At 38.7% G+C, this 18408-nt stretch overlaps 3 protein-coding genes across 3 annotated transcripts; 1 reads left to right on the top strand and 2 right to left on the bottom strand.

Moving 5' to 3' along the window:
* The first annotated feature begins 3576 nt into the window (after positions 1-3576).
* On the top strand, positions 3577-7468 carry LOC146392657 (magnesium transporter NIPA2). The gene is made up of 6 exons (XM_084951588.1): positions 3577-3727; positions 3925-4057; positions 5317-5373; positions 5676-5766; positions 6027-6187; positions 6309-7468. The coding sequence occupies exons 2-6, from the start codon at positions 3925-3927 to the stop codon at positions 6941-6943; spliced, it is 1077 nt and encodes a 358-aa protein (XP_084807714.1). The 5' UTR covers positions 3577-3727; the 3' UTR covers positions 6944-7468.
* Positions 7469-7828: 360 nt separating this feature from the next.
* On the bottom strand, positions 7829-9007 carry timm8a (translocase of inner mitochondrial membrane 8 homolog A (yeast)). The gene is made up of 2 exons (XM_084951603.1): positions 8791-9007; positions 7829-8155 (listed from the first exon to the last, which is right to left on the bottom strand). The coding sequence occupies exons 1-2, from the start codon at positions 8899-8901 to the stop codon at positions 7994-7996; spliced, it is 273 nt and encodes a 90-aa protein (XP_084807729.1). The 5' UTR covers positions 8902-9007; the 3' UTR covers positions 7829-7993.
* Positions 9008-9256: 249 nt separating this feature from the next.
* btk (Bruton agammaglobulinemia tyrosine kinase) lies at positions 9257-15272 on the bottom strand. The gene is made up of 17 exons (XM_084951568.1): positions 15132-15272; positions 14902-15006; positions 14252-14333; positions 14015-14140; positions 13867-13928; positions 13586-13773; positions 13115-13177; positions 12873-12927; positions 12710-12789; positions 12256-12383; positions 11789-11860; positions 11196-11367; positions 10803-11022; positions 10604-10668; positions 10394-10512; positions 9790-9947; positions 9257-9706 (listed from the first exon to the last, which is right to left on the bottom strand). The coding sequence occupies exons 1-17, from the start codon at positions 15270-15272 to the stop codon at positions 9635-9637; spliced, it is 1908 nt and encodes a 635-aa protein (XP_084807694.1). The 3' UTR covers positions 9257-9634.
* Between the last annotated feature and the right edge of the window lie 3136 nt (positions 15273-18408).

The following is an 18408-nucleotide window of genomic DNA, read 5'->3' as shown; positions in this document are numbered from 1 at the left end:
CCTTTTTTCTCTTTAATTTAGTGTTACCGCTGATATTCTAACAAGTATTAAAAAAGAAACTATACAAAAAGCAAAATATTTACAGTAAAAAAAAAACTACATCGATTTCAGTGGGACGTTTTTTTAAACTTTAAATTTATTGACAAAAAACAGACTAGGAAGTTGACATGTGCACAGGCACATGGTTTCAGTGAGGTAAATACAAAGGATTTGTATTTTTTTTAATCCACTTATCACAATTAAGTTGTTGAGTTGTTGCATATATTAATACAACAATGTGCTTAATAAAATGCACATTGTTGATGTGATTATTATTGGAGCACAGTTCAAACAAAACTGTGATTGTTCGAATCTTCTTCCAAACCTTGACAAAGTAGTGACACATCTGAATAACTTGTCTCCTGTTCCCCCCCCTTTCCTCACTCAAACCAGATCCTGGGATACTTGAATTCCTCCAGAAACATGTCCCTTCTCCAGAGTGAGCACTCCACCTGTTCCAGCTGAAGACCATGGCCTCAGACTTTGAAGTCACAAAACACATGCAGACTGGTTGGCAAACTCCCATGCACACTCAGTTATCCTCAACAGGATAAAGAGATGGTCCAGCGCTCCACCAGCGCAAGAAAACCACATTGCTCTTCCCGAATCTGGGGTTCAACTAATGGACAAACTCTCCTTTCCAGTAACCCCGCTTCCTCTACAGAAGACGTGTCAGTAGGATTAAAGAGGTCCACAAAGTATTCCTTCTACTGCTTGTCTATGCCCTTAGTCGAAGTCAGCAGTGGTGGAGCACTGCTTTCCCCGCCTGATTTCCTGATGATTGGCCAAATTTTCTGGATTTGGTGGATTTACTGTATCCACCGATAGCTGGATATCCACCGAAATACGAATTATTTTGTGTTGGTGAGTCCAATGAGTGGTGTCAAACAAATCATTTTTGCTGGCAAAAAGAAACTTCCAATTGTCAATCATTATTACTAACGAGAAGTTAGTATGCCTTGGCTTTGTCAAGTTAAAAGATATTTTAGAACTTTCGGCACCACTTCTGAAAAGATTTAAGTGGTTCTGTGTATATGTTTGACTCTGTATATATACTTTTGTCCCAGTGTGGATTAGAGAAAATCCAAAATAAATCCAAACTTTTATTGCTTTGTAAAGTCAGTAAACATGTGTTCCATACAATTTAATCTACCATGGAAATTTTTCAAAGAAATCATCAAAAATTACCATCACATTCATGCCCATGACAAGTGTATATAAACTCCTGACCACAACTGTATATCTACTTAATAATACTGTAAATATTATTAAATAGTGATATTGCCTGATGTTATCAACTGTCAGCATTATTTAAGTAAATTAGTGGTATCTGCCGTCACAAATTCATTAATATTTATGTGCCATGTCTGGCTTTTATTAGGGTCATTATTACAGGAGAATTTAGGCTTCAAACAAAAAACAAACAAATACATGACCCTTTATTTTACCCTTTTCTGTTATATATTGCTGCTGTATAATCTTTTTTTAAGTTTACATATTAAACTTACAAAAATATTTTCCAATTCTCCAGAACCAGAAAATGTAGATTATAAAATTGTAAAAGTTTAGATTTTAAAAAGGTGATGATGGTTGCCTTTATGTGGAATACTAATATACTAATACTAATACTAATAGCTAAGATTGATTCATTTAAGCAACTTTCTAAATCTACCTTGCTGAACTTTATAATAGTTACTATTACAAAGGTAGTAGATCAAACCCTTGTGAGCTAATAAAAACATTTGTTTATTTTTAATAAAAATTATATAGTAACAGTGTTAAAAACAGTGTAGGACAAGGCAACGGGGTCGAATAGCTATATTTGCTTTATTTGTAGATAATGTAATGTGGAATGTACAGGGAGTGCAGAATTATTAGGCAAATGAGTATTTTGTCCACATCATCCTCTTCATGCATGTTGTCTTACTCCAAGCTGTATAGGCTCGAAAGCCTACTACCAATTAAGCATATTAGGTGATGTGCATCTCTGTAATGAGAAGGGGTGTGGTCTAATGACATCAACACCCTATATCAGGTGTGCATAATTATTAGGCAACGTCCTTTCCTTTGGCAAAATGGGTCAAAAGAAGGACTTGACAGGCTCAGAAAAGTCAAAAATAGTGAGATATCTTGCAGAGGGATGCAGCAGGCCATGTCTCTGAGTATTGCACACCTTGTGCTTTTGGGCACTCCAGTGATGTTGCAGCTCTGAAATATGGCCAAACTGGTGACAAGTGGCATGTTGGCAGCTGCACGCTTGACTTTTCTCAGTTCATGGGCAGTTATTTTGCGCCTTGGTTTTTCCACACGCTTCTTGCGACCCTGTTGACTATTTTGAATGAAACGCTTGATTGTTCGATGATCACGCTTCAGAAGCTTTGCAATTTTGAGACTGCTGCATCCCTCTGCAAGATATCTCACTATTTTTGACTTTTCTGAGCCTGTCAAGTCCTTCTTTTGACCCATTTTGCCAAAGGAAAGGACGTTGCCTAATAATTATGCACACCTGATATAGGGTGTTGATGTCATTAGACCACACCCCTTCTCATTACAGAGATGCACATCACCTAATATGCTTAATTGGTAGTAGGCTTTCGAGCCTATACAGCTTGGAGTAAGACAACATGCATGAAGAGGATGATGTGGACAAAATACTCATTTGCCTAATAATTCTGCACTCCCTGTACTGTGAAAGTCAGGGACGAACGTAGTTATGTAAATAAAAGAATGAAACTGTGAAATTCATTTGTCTTCTTTTGATAATATGGGTAACAGGGACTTGTAATGGTTAGAGTGACATGCTTTAGTCAGAAAAGCTTGGACAAATACAAAATATGTCAAAGGGGACTGACCTTTGGTCTACCATTGGTGTTAGCACGCGACTTGATCATGTCACTTCTTCTTTATCATGCCACCTCATTGTTTTGTCTCTTCCTTTTTGAGGCTAAATAGGTTTCGGTAACAAGTCTGCACATATTTTGTGGGAACTTGCTTTGGATATATACGTTTTTTCTTTTAACTATCCTGAAAAAGGTTTTAAAAAAGGTTAAACAATTATAGATATGTTAACGAATTCAAAACAATCAAGTTAATGTAAAACTCATTTAAAATCCTATAGTATATAAGACATGTCATTATTAGCAAGTAGGGACAAGAGAAAAATGCCATTTTTCTGTGTTTTAAATAATATTTTGGAACCACGTTTTAAACAACTAGGTACATTTTATCTTAGTAGAAGTGTGTTTTACACAACAAACATGTTGTCGTATTTCATACAGAAAATGTCCTACAACTGTAGAATGGCCCTTTACTGTTTTATCAGTATCATATTCTAACACCTTTCTGTGTTATTTCTTATACGACTTTCTTTCCAGTACTTTGTTAATGTTATTAAGGAAAACAGCCATTATAACTAAATATCACGAAAATAATTTAATCTGTAATCCCGTATAAAAAAATGGCGAACAGCTGTTTGTTTGACCGGTAACAGATAACCGTTTCCAAGACGATCACAAGGAAATTGCTTGGTGACGACCAGCCAATCAGCTGCTTCTCCTCCCGCGGTCCGCAATGAATGTGACGAATAGCTTTAATGTGACGACGGAGATAAAACATTTCACAAAATGTGACGTTAGCCGACCGTCTAAAGCTGAATTGCACTAAAACAAACTACAACCAAATCAGAGCGGTACGTACTTTCATATTGCTCAGCTTTTACGGTCGTTTTAATGGGTAGTTTCAGTTCGTCGCGGTACAGTCAGCCTGTCATGTGACTTCTTTAAACATGAGCTTTCCGGCGTTCGATTCCTGGAAAGTTTCGTGTTTGAAGTATGTCGACCATTTTTACACCCGGAACATGTTTTACTGCATTATCCGCTGTTTCAGATGGAGGTGACTCGTTTGGACTTCTACATTGGCCTCTCACTAGCTGTAAGCTCCAGTGTTTTTATCGGCTCAAGTTTCATCTTGAAGAAGAAAGGCCTGCTCCGATTGGCCAGCAAGGGGTCTATGCGAGCAGGTGATAAAACAAAACTCAACTGTAGCAAAGTTTATGCGAGCGTGTGAAGAGATTTTTAGAACACGTAGTTGTATTAACAATAACTACAACACAATAAAGTAACCCTTAAAGATGAATTGTTATTGCAATTTTTATGATGGAAATGATCCAGCTTTCATTATCAACAGTAAGATGGAGGGAGGTTAGTTGTCATGCAGCTGTGTTGTATTCACATACACTGAGACTCTTACTCACTTAACTATCACGTAAGACTAAAAATTTAATCATTGCATCGAAGTCTGACATTTTAGGGGGAAAATGACAGAATATTGGACTTTTCTGTGACAATAAACAAGTCAGCTCATCTAAAAAGCATAACTATGAGAAAACGTGGCATATTAATTTGAGAAAAAAATGTAAGAGATTTCCTTGTGACTTCACCTATGTGATTCTGACACCTAGGTATGCAGAAACCACTGCACTGTAGCACCAAAGCTGCTAGTCACAGTATGCCAGTAGTATTTAATCCTGTTTTACAAGAGTTTACTAAAAGACACACCCATCTGGTATAGTAAAGATTTATCCCTTATAACAAATGAAATTAGATTTATTTATGTATGTTTTTTTAAACAAAGAATGAATTTACTTTTTAGGGATTTACTAATTAACCAGGAGTTAATATGTATAATAAAGCTTCAAGACATAGAGAAGCATTAAATGCTTACATTTAAGAAGCAGTAAATATGTAATATTTTGCTTTTGACAAAATGACTCAAAATGACTCAAACGCACTCATGGACTATGAGCATAGTTCTTCCATAAATACATAGGCATTTCTATTAATGTCTTATTACTGTATTATTATTATATAAACAGCAGTTTAGCTTTTTGATATGGAATTGATTTAAACTACTTTATAAAACCTTGGGCTTTGTAACTGAGAACGTTATATATCATGTTTTATGAGTTAATCATAATCCGTAAGGTCCTTGAGATGTTGGCTGTTTTGAACTGCATAAATAAAATCGAGATAAGTTGTGGAAAACTATAGCTATATGTTGTAGTGCAAAAGAAGACAGGTGTACCTGAATAATAAAAATATACTACACCGGGTATCAGAAGGGCTGTGCAAATTCAAGCTACCGCAGTACATTGTGTAACTTATGATTAGTAACATTAACCTGGTTGTTCATAAATGTACCAACAATGATGGTTTTGAGGGAGAAATCTGCAGCTGTTATTGTGAAATCTACTGCAGTTTTTCTTTGTGCAACTAACAGGTCAAGGGGGCCACGCTTACCTGAAAGAATGGCTATGGTGGGCAGGATTAATTTCAAGTAAGTGAATCTTTGGCAGACTTAATTCTGCCCTGTAAACGGGCAACAAGGTCAGGATTCTTCCTAGAAACACTGTCTTCTTTGTTTTCTTAAAACAAAACAAGGCATTTGTGGGTTTTTTTTTTTTTTTTTTTTGCTGGTGACGTGGTAGTAAGCACTGCACCCACACCAAATATTCCAAGTACACATTCCTTCAAAGAGCACATTTGCACATGTGGGTTTGGAAGAAAATATTTAACCTAAACAGCTGCACCAGATATGAATACATCTGCATGCTAATGACGATCTTTGTTGTGTTGCAGTGGGAGCTGGAGAGGCTGCCAACTTTGCCGCATATGCATTTGCACCAGCCACACTTGTGACTCCACTAGGAGCATTGAGTGTACTTGTCAGGTAAATGTTTTAAAGGTTTAATGTATTATGTTGTATAATAGTATTATTAATGAAGGATGCATGTTGGAAATGCATCTGAGATTGAAAATGATCCCCAATAAATACAGTATATTTACTATGGTTTGAAATATCTATATATATATATTTGCTAAAAGCTGTTGCTTTCACTTTTTTCCACTATGAAAGAAATACCCTTCTTAATATGGAACAGTACCATTTGTGCCAATGCTGCCTCTGCTGTGTATGTTTTTCATCTCCAGTGCCGTGCTGTCCTCTTACTTTCTGAACGAGAGGTTGAATGTGCATGGGAAGATTGGTTGTTTGCTTTGCGTCTTGGGCTCCACAGTCATGGTTATCCATGCACCACAGGAAGAAGAGGTGGCTTCCCTCAGTGCCATGTCTGAGAAGCTCCTGGATCCAGGTATGACCAGACCTGCTTTGTTGTGATCTGATTAACAACACCGTGGAAGCTGAATCCCTGAAAGGAGCTGGATGTTTGATTTTTTTCAGGTTACTAACTCATTCTTGAATGCTCCCATTAGGTTTCATTGTGTTTGCTGTGTGCGTTGTGGGAAGCAGTCTGATTCTTATCTGTGCTGTGGCTCCGCGTTTTGGACAGAAGAATGTGCTGGTCTACATCCTGATCTGCTCTGTGATTGGCTCGCTCTCTGTGTCTTGTGTCAAGGGCCTGGGCATTGGCATTAAGGAGCTGTTTGCCGGGACAGCGGTGCTGAAGGAACCTTTGTTCTGGGCCTTAATCATCTGCCTGGTAATCTGTGTCAGCCTTCAAATCAACTACCTGAACAAAGCCCTTGACATTTTTAACACATCACTAGTGACTCCCATTTATTACGTCTTCTTCACCACATCTGTCATGGCCTGCTCGGCCATCCTCTTCAAGGAATGGTTAAGAATGAACATAGATGGAATAGTGGGAACAATCAGTGGGTTCTTGACCATCATTTTGGGAATTTTTCTCCTCCATGCCTTTAAAGACATTACATTTACCTGGGATTCCCTCCCACTTTATCTGAGGAAAGGTCCGCAGGGCTTTCCATGGGGCCAACAGCCATACTTGGCTCTTCCCAGCTATGACTTGCAAGCACAAGACGAGATGAATCTTCCCAGAGAAGGAGCCACAAATGGAGGGTGGGGTATACACCAGAGAGCACCTTAAAGAGGGCCAGTATTGTTATTACCACTACAAAGTCATTCTAAAACTTTAATGCATATCACAGCTTTACAATCTATCTTACAAAAAAGCGAGGAGGATGGGAGAGGAGGCTTTAAAATGAGAGTAATGCTATCAGTACACTGGATTTTATTTAAAATTTGTTGTCCACATCATACTGGTGTGTACATTTGTTTGTTTGTTTTTTTACAACATATTGAGTTAAAAAATAGCCTTCACAAGCCAGATTGTGCCTTCTGTTACTGAAAACTATAACCAAAGTTTTGCACCTTTAGCTTTCATCGTGCTTAAAAATGTGTGAGCTTATTTGCAGTCAGTGTTAAAGTCTTAATTTGCTCTGAGTCGATGATGTCAGTTACTGCATTACCTCAGTATTACACACAAACCACACCAAAGAATGCTGTCTACTTGTATAAATGTCTACCTAATGTGTGCAAGCTGTAACATATCGCTGCGTTAACTGTGTTTTGGATGTTTGATAATGCCGATTAAAACACATTTACAACATCATTTCACTGCACTCTTCCAAAAGATGGACAATATTGTTTGGTTTTTCTTTTTTTTTTTTAAATTTATTTATTGCATATGTTCAGCCTTGGCTGCTGATCATGCCTCTTCTGTCAAGACATCTTTAGTTCCTTTCATTACACCAGCATGTAGTTAAGTCCTCTTGCTGCAAGTAAACCCCCCCCCCCCCCCCGGCAGGCCAGCTTAGTGTGTTTTTGCACATTCAGATTCAGTTTTAAAGCTTGAGCTTGAATTCTGTGACTTGACAAAAACAGAGTTTAGGTTTGTGGGTTTGTTTGTTTTTTTTCTCAACACTCAGATGCCAGCAGAAGACAAATAAAAAAAAACTACAGGAGTCCATACTCGATGTTAATTTCAGGCACTTGTATGAAAAGGTAACACTTTAAATTCCTTTTCCCCCCATTGGCTGGACAGTTCTTCAAGGTACTGTACAGACAGCAGGGTCAGAGGTATGGTCCCTCTCAGAGCAGTGCCCGTGTGCCTCGTTAGTGCTCTGAGAAACAGTTTTTAGTCTGACATGGTCTCTGAGAACGACCCCCGGCTCCTCTGAGTCTGTTCCAGTCTGTTTAAGATGAACTGGCTGGTGTCGATGAATCGCTCCACGCAGTGAACAAAGCACGCTTCCGTCCTCGAGTCCAGCTTCGGCCCGGGTTTATCCATACACTTCTCCTGGAAACAGAGACACCGATTAAAAGGAAATGTAACGGCAAGATTTGATACAGCGCCAGAGTTCCTGTTCCAAAGTACCAACTTCACGTCAGCGCGTGGCTGTGCCCCAGCTGTGACCTCAGCACGCAGTGCGGCACTCCACGATTCGGACGTGTTGCTCAGACACTCAAAAGTCGAAGCCAAAAGTGTATTTTAAACCAGTTATTCAGGAAATTCTTAGGCGGTCCTTCGTGACCTCACACGTCTGCCTTTTGCCCGCTTTGACATGAACATTAAAATACTACATGTCCGTCCACCTCGCTTCACCACTCCTACTCCTACTCCTCCTTATCTAAAGCGCCAGCTATACCAAGCCGGGGTATAGTGAATAGGTATAGGTATAGTGTCTCTAACACTTTATTACTGAATCCCTGCTTTGAAATATCGGTAAGGGTTGCCTAAGAAAAGCGGTGCGACCCGGTGTTTGTAAATGGTTATAATCAATTTTTAATAAAATTTTCTGTCCACGGCCAGTAAAAACGGAAGCCTAAAATTGTGTATAATATAAGACACACCAGCCATCAGTCAAAAAAACAGATATATTTATACACATAGCAAATGGCAGAGCTGAGCTGGTAGCTTAACGCTTATCTTACCCAGCAGACCTCCGTCATTTGATGCACCAGCTGCTGAAATCTTTGTTTCTGAGACTCGATTTCGATGAACTGCTGAAGCTGAGGGTCAGCTGTCGCTCCCTGGCTGTCCATACTTGCTTATAAAGAGGTCGTACTAGTAATATTTTGCAAACTGTAAATGCTTAATGGCTTTATTGCTGACCTTCACGTGTGTGTGCACGACGGGAAACGGGAAGTAGTTCAGCCAATCACAGAGCACGTTTGTGTGACAAGAGTCGTCATCCTGTACACGTAAACTTTCGTAACAGCCGTATCCATTTGAGGGTGTGTTTAAGCGTTTGTTTTCAATTCGGTGAGGATAACGCCGTCCTATATAGATACGTGAATACAGCAGGTCTGTCGCATGGTTGGAAATTTTCATTTCATCTTTTGCACATGTTCATTTTTAATTTTCATTCCACATGATGATGTTTCAAACATTTCAAAGCCTGGTATACTTGGCTTTTATTTGTGCAATACATATGCGCGTACAAAGCTTGTTTAGACATGCAAAGATGTTTACACATTCAACAAATATTTCACAAAATTCACTACATACATACAAACTCAATCCGGTGCTCTTTAATAAAATGTACACAATTGAAATGCTACTCTATAGGAATGTACTTCTACTTATGTGATGGAAAGGATAGTATAATCAGTGAGCAACAGTGATATTCACAGTACACATATTCACATTTCAGAGGACTTCGCTGTGCTGTTACTTTCACTGATTGTGTTATCTTTCCAGGGGCATCTGAAGATACGACTCTGTGGGCTTCTGAGTGAACTGTCGATGTTTTGTGCTGATACATTATTCGGAGTCCTACTGGAGCTCATATAGCAGATCCTGAACAGTCAGCGCCAGCTCCTGAAAGTTTGGTCTCTCCTCTGCTTTCTGAAAGGAACAGCAAAGACAAACTCTAGGATTAGGGCCAATATTAAATGTCAACTTGCAATAAAATATGAAAATTCACTTACATCAAGCCAGCAGCTTGACATAATGCTGTAAACTCTTTCGTTGGCCAACTGGGGGCGAAAGAGGCGCAGGCCCCGGGACACCTGGTCCACTATTTCCGTGTTGTTGAGGCGCTCATAAGGAAGCCGTCCCAGAGTGTACACCTCCCACATTAAAACCCCTAATGGATTATATAAATGGTTAGAATTTAAAATCATTATGCGTTTATGCAATTTGAGCAGACAAAACTAAATATGGAGGGACCTAACTCCAAAAATAAAATATAAAGGTCAAAAATAGATATTAACAGAACAATAAAACATCACATGCATAAAAATATATATTTTTAAATGAAGGTATTAATGCATTAATTGTAATATAAATTCCCGATGTATGTATTTAGTTTTCCATTTAACTATTTAATTAAAATTTTAAAGAATAATTTTGTTAGCACATTTATTTTCCCTATGTATTCACCAAAACTGTTTTTTATACAGTAGAGTAATTATTAATTAACCTATTAAGTCATTTGCACCTTTATTATTTTTAATACTGAAGTTTCTGTGTCCACTCACTTTGAAGTACATCAATAAAACAGTAAAAATATATACAGTATGTATTACTTACCATATGCCCAGATGTCAGACTTACTGCTGAATTTGCAGTAAAGAAGGACTTCGGGTGGTGACCAGCGGACAGGGAACTTTGAGCCAACCGAGCTTGTGTATTCATCATCTAAAACATACCTGGAAGGTTTGGAGGAAGAGTATTTTAATATTATGCTGATGATGTACCAGTGTGTCTTGTTCTTTTTGCAACTTATGTAAAGTGTTTTACCTCGATAGCCCAAAGTCAGTGACTTTGACAGTGCCATTTCCATCTACTAAACAGTTCCTGGCAGCCTGGAGATAAAACAAACAATACTTTTGGTTCAGGAATAATAATTAAACCTTCAGCGTTATCTTTGGATAGCAAACAGGAAAGCAGTGAGATTTTTCTTTTTTAAGCTTTGACACAGTGGATCATTGTCTCTCACCAGGTCTCTGTGGATGTACTGGTGTGACTCGAGGTAGGCCATGCCCTCAGCGACATCTTTACACATCTCTAGCAGCTGGATGCTTGTTGGGTGCTGCTTCAGGCCCTCCTTGAGGTATGTGAGGAGGCAGCCATTTGCAAGGTACTCAGTCACTATATAAATAGGCCTTTGTTTGGTGCACACGCCATAGAGCTGGACCAGGTTCTCATGGCGAAGCTTCCTTGTTTGAGCAAAAAGAAGAAGGAACTTAAGCACTGTGAGCTGGGTTTCCTCAAAGACATTATAGGAACTACCATTCCCAATATGACAGATCAGTTTTATGAGTCTTGTGCACAAACAGACTCATCTTAGAGTGAGTTAGATATTCAGCTATTATCATTTAGTTGTGCTTACATCATGATTTTTGCTTCTTCTATGAAATCATCTTCTGACATGGAGCCCTCTTTAATCATTTTAATGGCCACATCATGCTGTCCCTGCCACTTCCCATACTTCACCACTCCAAATTGTCCAGATCCCAACTCCTTGATGAAGGTGAGGTAGCGTGGGTCAATCTCCCACACACCTACGTCAAACAAGAGGAAATAATTGTGCTCTTTTAGCATGTAACAACCTCATTAAAATAACTGCTTGACACGTTGTATATATCTTTTTAGCGCTGCTGCTGAGATATAAATGAGATGCCACTCTTGGTTACCATAAACACTAGAAACATTTTTCCTTTTATCAAACTAAAAACCAGGTAATCAGGTGCACAGACAGAAAAACATTTTTAATCTTCTGATCTAATACTAGGCACAAAAGTGTAACAACTTTGCCAAATATACTAATAGCACAAAACACTGTTAAAACAATAATCAGTATCTTACATGTTAGCTTCTATACACTCTCTGAAAGCTGTTATAATAAAAAAGAATACATTCATAATCCAAGAAAGCAGGTGTAATTAAATTTCATCTGCAGTTCAAGTGCTGTCATAATCTTACCATAACCAAGGCCTGCTGTGGATGGGGGCCGTGCCCGGTTAGATACGATGTGTTTCAGTCTGCTAACCATGCCTAGTGGGGGAGATAACAAAGCCACATTACCTATTAAGATAGTCATTTTTGATAAGATGACTGGAATATGAATTGTAAGAATGAACTAATTCATTGAGCTTTGACATGTGAGTGAAAGGGCTACAGAAGATGTTAAAAAATAAAATAAAAAGTGTTTTCGCATTAAAAAGCAACTGTAAATTTAAGTTAAATAAAGTGGAGATTAATAATAAAAAAAGAATAATTAAACCCACAAAATTTCCAATGGCCCCCTACTCCCCACTCAAACTTGCTTATGACTCATTTCCTTTTTCCTGTTACCGTAACCAAATTTGAAAATGAGTTTATTGTGTAACAAATACCACAGTATTAAAGCTGAGACTATGTATCCATATGGCCCGGGCAGTTATATTGACCTGCTGCGTTGTGCTGGTGATAGTTGATGAGCTCTGCAATGGTGTTAAAATTATGCTTTTCTGCCAAGTAATACTGGCTCTGCTGGGTGGTGCAGATGTTATAATGTCGGCAGCTTCCAACAGCTTCCCTGTAGAGAGAAGAGTAACACGGGTGAATTTAGTTTGCACGTTTTCACTGGAACCACCGAACAGGAATGATTTATCATATATGCATAATTAGGTAAAATCTCCTCAGTGTTCTGAACAGGGTAGCTCAGTCTTGGAATTAAAAAAAAGTACCGCAGACACATTAGTCCTAGTTTTGCATAAGTCATTTACATCTCTCTCCCTCTGCGGGCCACTGTTTCCTCTTTCATTACAAACAGTTCTTCTTTTCATGCGTTCACACATGACTGGAGCTAGTGGATACACTATATAAATGGTAGCAGTGTTTAACACCGCTAAACTTACTCACCCGCCACCCCTTGTGAGCAGAGACACAGTGTATTTCCCAGCCTTGCTGGAGTCCCGCACCAAGAAGCCTCCATCTTTGTTCTGATTACAACAACATATTTCATAAGTTTTGACTTAAATACAGTCCGGAAACATATTTTTGGTAATGACAGTCATGGGTTTACCTCAGCCTTTAACAGTTTTTCTGCTTGACTACGGTTCATATTCTTGCAATACCAGCTGTCAATAAAAAAAATAAACAATTTTTAATTCTTCCTGAATGTTGTTGTATTAGTTCAACAATAAGAAATTAATTAGAGTGCAGATAAGGAACCAAGAATGAATTAGGTTAAAAATAATAAAATGTATAACCATATGTGACATTAATACACCTAATTAGGGGCAAAGCAATAACACTGATACTCACTCGAATCTTTCTAGCCCATCTTCAGCTTCTACAACATAATTGCTTGGTATATAACCCTCTTTTCTGGAAAAGAAAAGAACATTAACAGATGGCACATGCAAAACGTGAACTTTTGCTGGACCTTTTTCTTAACACCAGCAGATTCTAACTTTTACAAATCATTCAAGTGAATCATATATTATATAAATTCATTTCTACTCGTTATGCAAAATTTATGAACTAACGAGCCGTGTAGCCCCGGAAGCCACTTTTTGAACGTTCTCTTATATAAATTATCTTTAATCTGTGTGCTTCAAAATCATCACTGATTATCTGTCTTTATCATTATAACGCTTGCAGTTGGTTTACTTTAGCCTCCACTGTAATTTTCCAGAGTAAACTGATTGCGCTTGATTTTTGATTTGTCTGATGGGCTACGTGCGGTCACACTCTTCTTACGAGACATTTTTGGGTCACCTCCAGTCAGCTTACCCATATTTGTCTCGAGCTCTCCACCAGTTTGCATCTGACTTTTCCAGGATGGTGTACTCCTCATCCTTCCTTAGCTCCAGGTCTTGTGGTGTCATGGGTGTGTAATTGTACTCAGCTACAACAGTCATGCCTGCAGAGGAAGCTGGTGGGTCAGGAGGCTGTGGAGGTAAAGGACGAGTAGGCTTTTTCTGGAAAAAAAAAAAAAAAAGATTGCTTTTTTTCATATAGAAGAAAACAGTGTGTACTTGGTGAATGTTCATCTCAAAGTCCTAGGTCTATACCTCTGCTGGGGTTGGAGGAAGCGGCTTCCTTGTTGACCTTCGAGATAGCTGTGATGTCACTCCTATAAAGGCATTATTTGATATATTAATTTAAAAGTTTAGGACCTGATCATTTTAGACTTTAAACTAAGGGGAGTCTAATTCTCACCATTCTTACTATCGAGCACTTTGCAACCCATGGCCTGTTTAACTTCCTGGTGGCAGCACAACCACACCCCATCAACCCAGAAGCACGGATGGTACTTCTGCATCAGATCGCTGTTGAAGCGCACCACTGTACACGTATACGGCCACATAGTTTTTCAGATACACAAGATATGGTCATGTTCATGAAAGATGATATGAGATACCGTGACGAAATGCGAGAATATACATGCACACTTACATTCTTTGAGCTTCTTTATCCACTCAGCCCGGGTGTCTTCAGTCTTAGAAAATATATACAGTGGCCCTTCATCATAAATGACCTATGGAAAAATCCACAGCGGAGCAAGACGGCAATTTTCAGTATTTTTTTTATTTATTTTTTTCAAGTTTGGTATTGCAGAATAGATTGCTGCAAGTGTGGCAAAAGTCTCTTCAAATGCGTTAATGGAAATTCAACACATGAACCCACGAAGTGTTACTTTGCTTTTTCTTTAATTAAGACATGTTCAGCTTGAACTTTTACTATTTATGGCAACATTGGCACTAAAAGCCCCTAGCTCATCTGAGTGTGAGAGGAAGTTTCACTTCTTAACAATTAACTTTCACAGTGTTAACTATTGGAGCACTGAACAGTCCTTGGAGAGCCTCACTCATGCTGCTGTGTGCTGCTCGTACGTGTTTTTTTTTAATGGAAAGTGTTTGTTGTTGTTCTTTTTCTGCAGCTCTATTCTTATATAATCTTCCTGTTACTTGTTGTGGCCCGAAGCTAAACAGCAGTGAAAGCAAGCAAAGTGTATATTTTATATAAAGTTTAATCAGATACAAAGCATTTGCATTTGACTCTTGTTTATAACTTCAGTAATGAAAATTGGATTGAAAAATATCTACCTGGAATGGATACGTGCGATCTTGTGGGGCATTGGGCTCTGGCTGGACTATCTCTACACACTTGATCTTCTCTAGGTCAACTGACCCTTTCAGACCTTTTCGCTTCTGCTTAACAGAAGAGGAAACAGTCAGGTAAGTCCAAGATAAAGAGCCAAGTATTTATTTGGTGGCTCAAGGTTGCCAGCCAACATTAATATGAAACAAACCTCTCTTCAGTTCTATATACATACCGTTTTTTCTATGTCATAGTCATAGTAGGATATTTTTTCTGCTGTGAGAACAAACATTCTCTCTTTGTAGTTTAAAGGTGAGGTCTTCTTCTTCTGTTGAGATCTTTTAATGAAGACTTCTTCCAGTATAGAGTCTGACATGATTCAATCAGGATTCAGCTGCACTGGAACAAGTGACAAATGGATACGTTTAAAAAGAGTAATCATGGCGTAACACAATGCTTCTCCACTAAACAGCATGTTCACACCCCGACTACAACAGCATCTGTAATTCTGCTGAGAGCTGTGACTGGCTCACCCATTGTGACTGTGCTCAGCATTATAATAAAGCCTCAAGTGTTGCTGAACTTTACACGTATGCAGTGTTTTCATTTCCTTTGAAAAGCATTTTAAAGAATGTAATACCTACCCACTGTTCATAGAGTTGGAGCAGTGCCACTACAACAGGTGAAAGTGGAGATCTGGAAAGAGATGAACAGGCATGCAGTGTTAGCGCATATCACTGTGTGATTAGGTGTAGTTTGCATAAGCCCTGCTTTTCCTGACAGCAACATCCTCGGTTTCCAACATTTGCCTCTGTGGCACATCTGTTTGTCTTAGCTGTTACATCCTGGTCATCTGGATACAGTATTTAACTCCTCTTTGCCTTTGGAATGGATATCAAGTGCCTGATTTGTTGATCCAAAAACCTGGCTAAATAGTTCTTTCATTTTATATAACTATACAGTCTAGACATGATTCATTTTTTTGTTTTACTTCTAAATAAAATTTGTTTGCTGGCAAACATATCATGTAATATATCACTCCTACTATCAGAAGGCTTCCTTCCCCTCGGGCACATTTATACATTTTACCACGCACATAAGATAAGTAGGCAAATGAAAAAGGCTCTCTTTTTGCTTTATGGCAGTGTAGTGTGTCTTGTTTGCAGCACCTCCTAACCACCAGCGCTGAAATGAAACTTGCACCTCCAAAACAAGACACATTGATAGAATCTGAGTGAAGGGGAGCATACAATAATTAATTGTTGTGGAAATTAGTAACATAGCGACATTAACAGCCTGATATTTTAGGGGAAATATAGCTAGCTGAAACTTAATTCAGTATAAATAGTATTGCAATGACAGTACACGCAGAAAATCACGACAACTGATGAAAACAAAGCTGAAAGATATTGATGTTGATGATAGGTTGGGAAGCAAAGTCTTCTTTGGTTCTGACCAATGCAGAACTAAAACTAAAATCTCACCAAATGACCAGAAGAAAAGCCAAGGCATTCCCGTCACCACATTGTTCTAAAAGTGCAACAAAAGTGCACCAATGCAGGGAAGTTATTTGTTACCGGTTACCGCTCAAATGTGAACTATCAAATTCTCAGACTCACCCTCGTTACACGGCCGAGCGCTCACTGTGTGTCAGTTTCTGTCAGATGTGTGCGCACTTCAACTCAGCCTATTTTCAGCTTAGTGAGAGAGAGAGAGAGAGAGAGAGAGAGAGAGAGAGAGAACTTCCTTCTATCATCTGAACTGTAACTGTAGCACTACGAGAAGCTTCTGTTGCTCTCTGCTAACAGGGAGTCTGACATTTCTTCACACTCGAGTGACACTACCTGCTGGTGTTGTTTGTGCCTTCATGAGCAGACAGAGGTGTTCCCTATTCTGTGAAACATTGTTTACTCATTCCTCATTTAACACGACCCGTCTTTTCTCACATCACTAACTCGAGTGAAGGTCGATAAACTCTGAGGGCGCACGCCCAAATCTTTGATATGTGCCTCTAAATAAGTGAAGTCTTTTGACTGAAACTGTGCAGCTACCAATGCATCATGGCTACTCAGAGGAGATTATTTCTTTTGCCTTTTCTGATGGGAGTTGACTCATGGTGGCTGACACAGACAAACTCATAGGGAAGTTGCATCAGTATTGCTTTGCAATATGAAGAGAGAAGAAACCCTGTGGCCTGCACCTCTTCTTACCTGACAGTATCTCTCTTTTAAATGTTGCTGTGCATGAGTTGGACATTTGAAAAGCATGTAATGTACCAGTTTTGGCAGGTTCCATTTGTAATTTTACTCTTCTCTGTGTGAGCTGGACTATATAATCTAAAACAGCCCAAATGTGTCACTACACCCTATGTGTGAAAGGCAATTAAGTAGCAAATAAATCATTATAAATGGTCATTATTGCATTTTTTTATTCTAAAGTGCACAAATTTTGACTGCATGATGTCTGATGTGAATGACACAGCAGACACAACCTTATCATGAAAGACTAATGTTAACAGGAACCTGTAAAGATGCTGTGTTTCCTGATGTTTCCTGGTAGATAAGTGCTATGTGCAATAAAATGCGTACTTGTGTATGTGTGTTTGCGTGTGTCTCTGTGTGAGCATACGTAACAAAGAAACAGACAGAGAGAAAAAAAAGTGAGTAATGTCACAAGACTGATTCTAACCGCAAAGAATACTCAGGCATATTAAAATACCACATAAGTTTAACATTGTGGTAACTTGTGAGAACTATTTGTCAGGATACGAGAATTTCCCATGATGCACACGTAAGTATTAAAAATGATAATACAATCTATGACAGTTCAATGCAAGATACCTGTCATGGAGAGTCAGTAACTGTGTGAAAGTACAACCTGATTAGCAATAGCGATTTGCTTTACATTTAACCACTTTTCTGCTACAAAGAAAGCACTTTTATGAACAGTGTCAGTGTATGCACATAAAGGATTATCAGCACTCAGCACACAACAGTACGTTTATGTCCGGAAAACATTCAAAACTTTATACATCGTTAGACTTTAAGCTGAAAATGTCACTTGTGGATTCATAATTTCATTGGTTATTTCACAGGATTTGCATACAAACGAAATTACAGTGGGTTTCAGTTGAGTACTTGCACTAATCTATGCTACTTTTGGCCTCGGTCTTTCAGATGAAGTGTACTCAAAGGTTGCTTCTCTCATTTATAGTTCTGTGAACAAAGTGCGACTAAAAATACTTCCTTTAGAAACAAGTGCTGCTTACCCAGATGTCGAAAAATGACACACATCAGACAACTGCAGATGCTGAGGCTTGAAGAGTGGCATGGACCTTTGCCTCAGTAGCTGGCTTTCCAAAAAATGTGTGTTAGTCTGTGATGCAAGAAGCTTAAAACACACCCACAGAGAGGAATCGACAGGGCTTACTTCCCCTTTTTCTTGCTGCTAATTTTCATATCAGCCTTCTGGACAGTTTTGGTGATAAGTGGAAGCGGGCTAAACATTAATGC

Source organism: Perissodus microlepis, chromosome 2, assembly GCF_051167445.1.
Source record: "Perissodus microlepis isolate ML-2025 ecotype Zambia chromosome 2, ASM5116744v1, whole genome shotgun sequence".
Lineage (NCBI taxonomy): Eukaryota > Metazoa > Chordata > Actinopteri > Cichliformes > Cichlidae > Perissodus > Perissodus microlepis.
The sequence above is the reverse complement of the archived record's forward strand: the minus strand, read 5'-3'. Positions and strand labels throughout refer to the sequence as shown.

Coding starts and splice junctions, on each gene's coding strand:
- LOC146392657 (XM_084951588.1), top strand. CDS start 3,925: ATGGAGGTGACTCGTTTGGACTTCTACATTGGCCTCTCACTAGCTGTA. Junction 4,058..5,316: donor CAAGGGGTCTATGCGAGCAG/GTGATAAAACAA, acceptor TGCAACTAACAG/GTCAAGGGGGCCACGCTTAC. Junction 5,374..5,675: donor GTGGGCAGGATTAATTTCAA/GTAAGTGAATCT, acceptor GTTGTGTTGCAG/TGGGAGCTGGAGAGGCTGCC.
- timm8a (XM_084951603.1), bottom strand. CDS start 8,901: ATGGACAGCCAGGGAGCGACAGCTGACCCTCAGCTTCAGCAGTTCATC. Junction 8,156..8,790: donor AAATGACGGAGGTCTGCTGG/GTAAGATAAGCG, acceptor CTCTGTTTCCAG/GAGAAGTGTATGGATAAACC.
- btk (XM_084951568.1), bottom strand. CDS start 15,272: ATGTCAGACTCTATACTGGAAGAAGTCTTCATTAAAAGATCTCAACAG. Junction 12,928..13,114: donor GATGGGCTAGAAAGATTCGA/GTGAGTATCAGT, acceptor TTTTATTGACAG/CTGGTATTGCAAGAATATGA. Junction 12,384..12,709: donor CTGCTCACAAGGGGTGGCGG/GTGAGTAAGTTT, acceptor TTCTCTCTACAG/GGAAGCTGTTGGAAGCTGCC.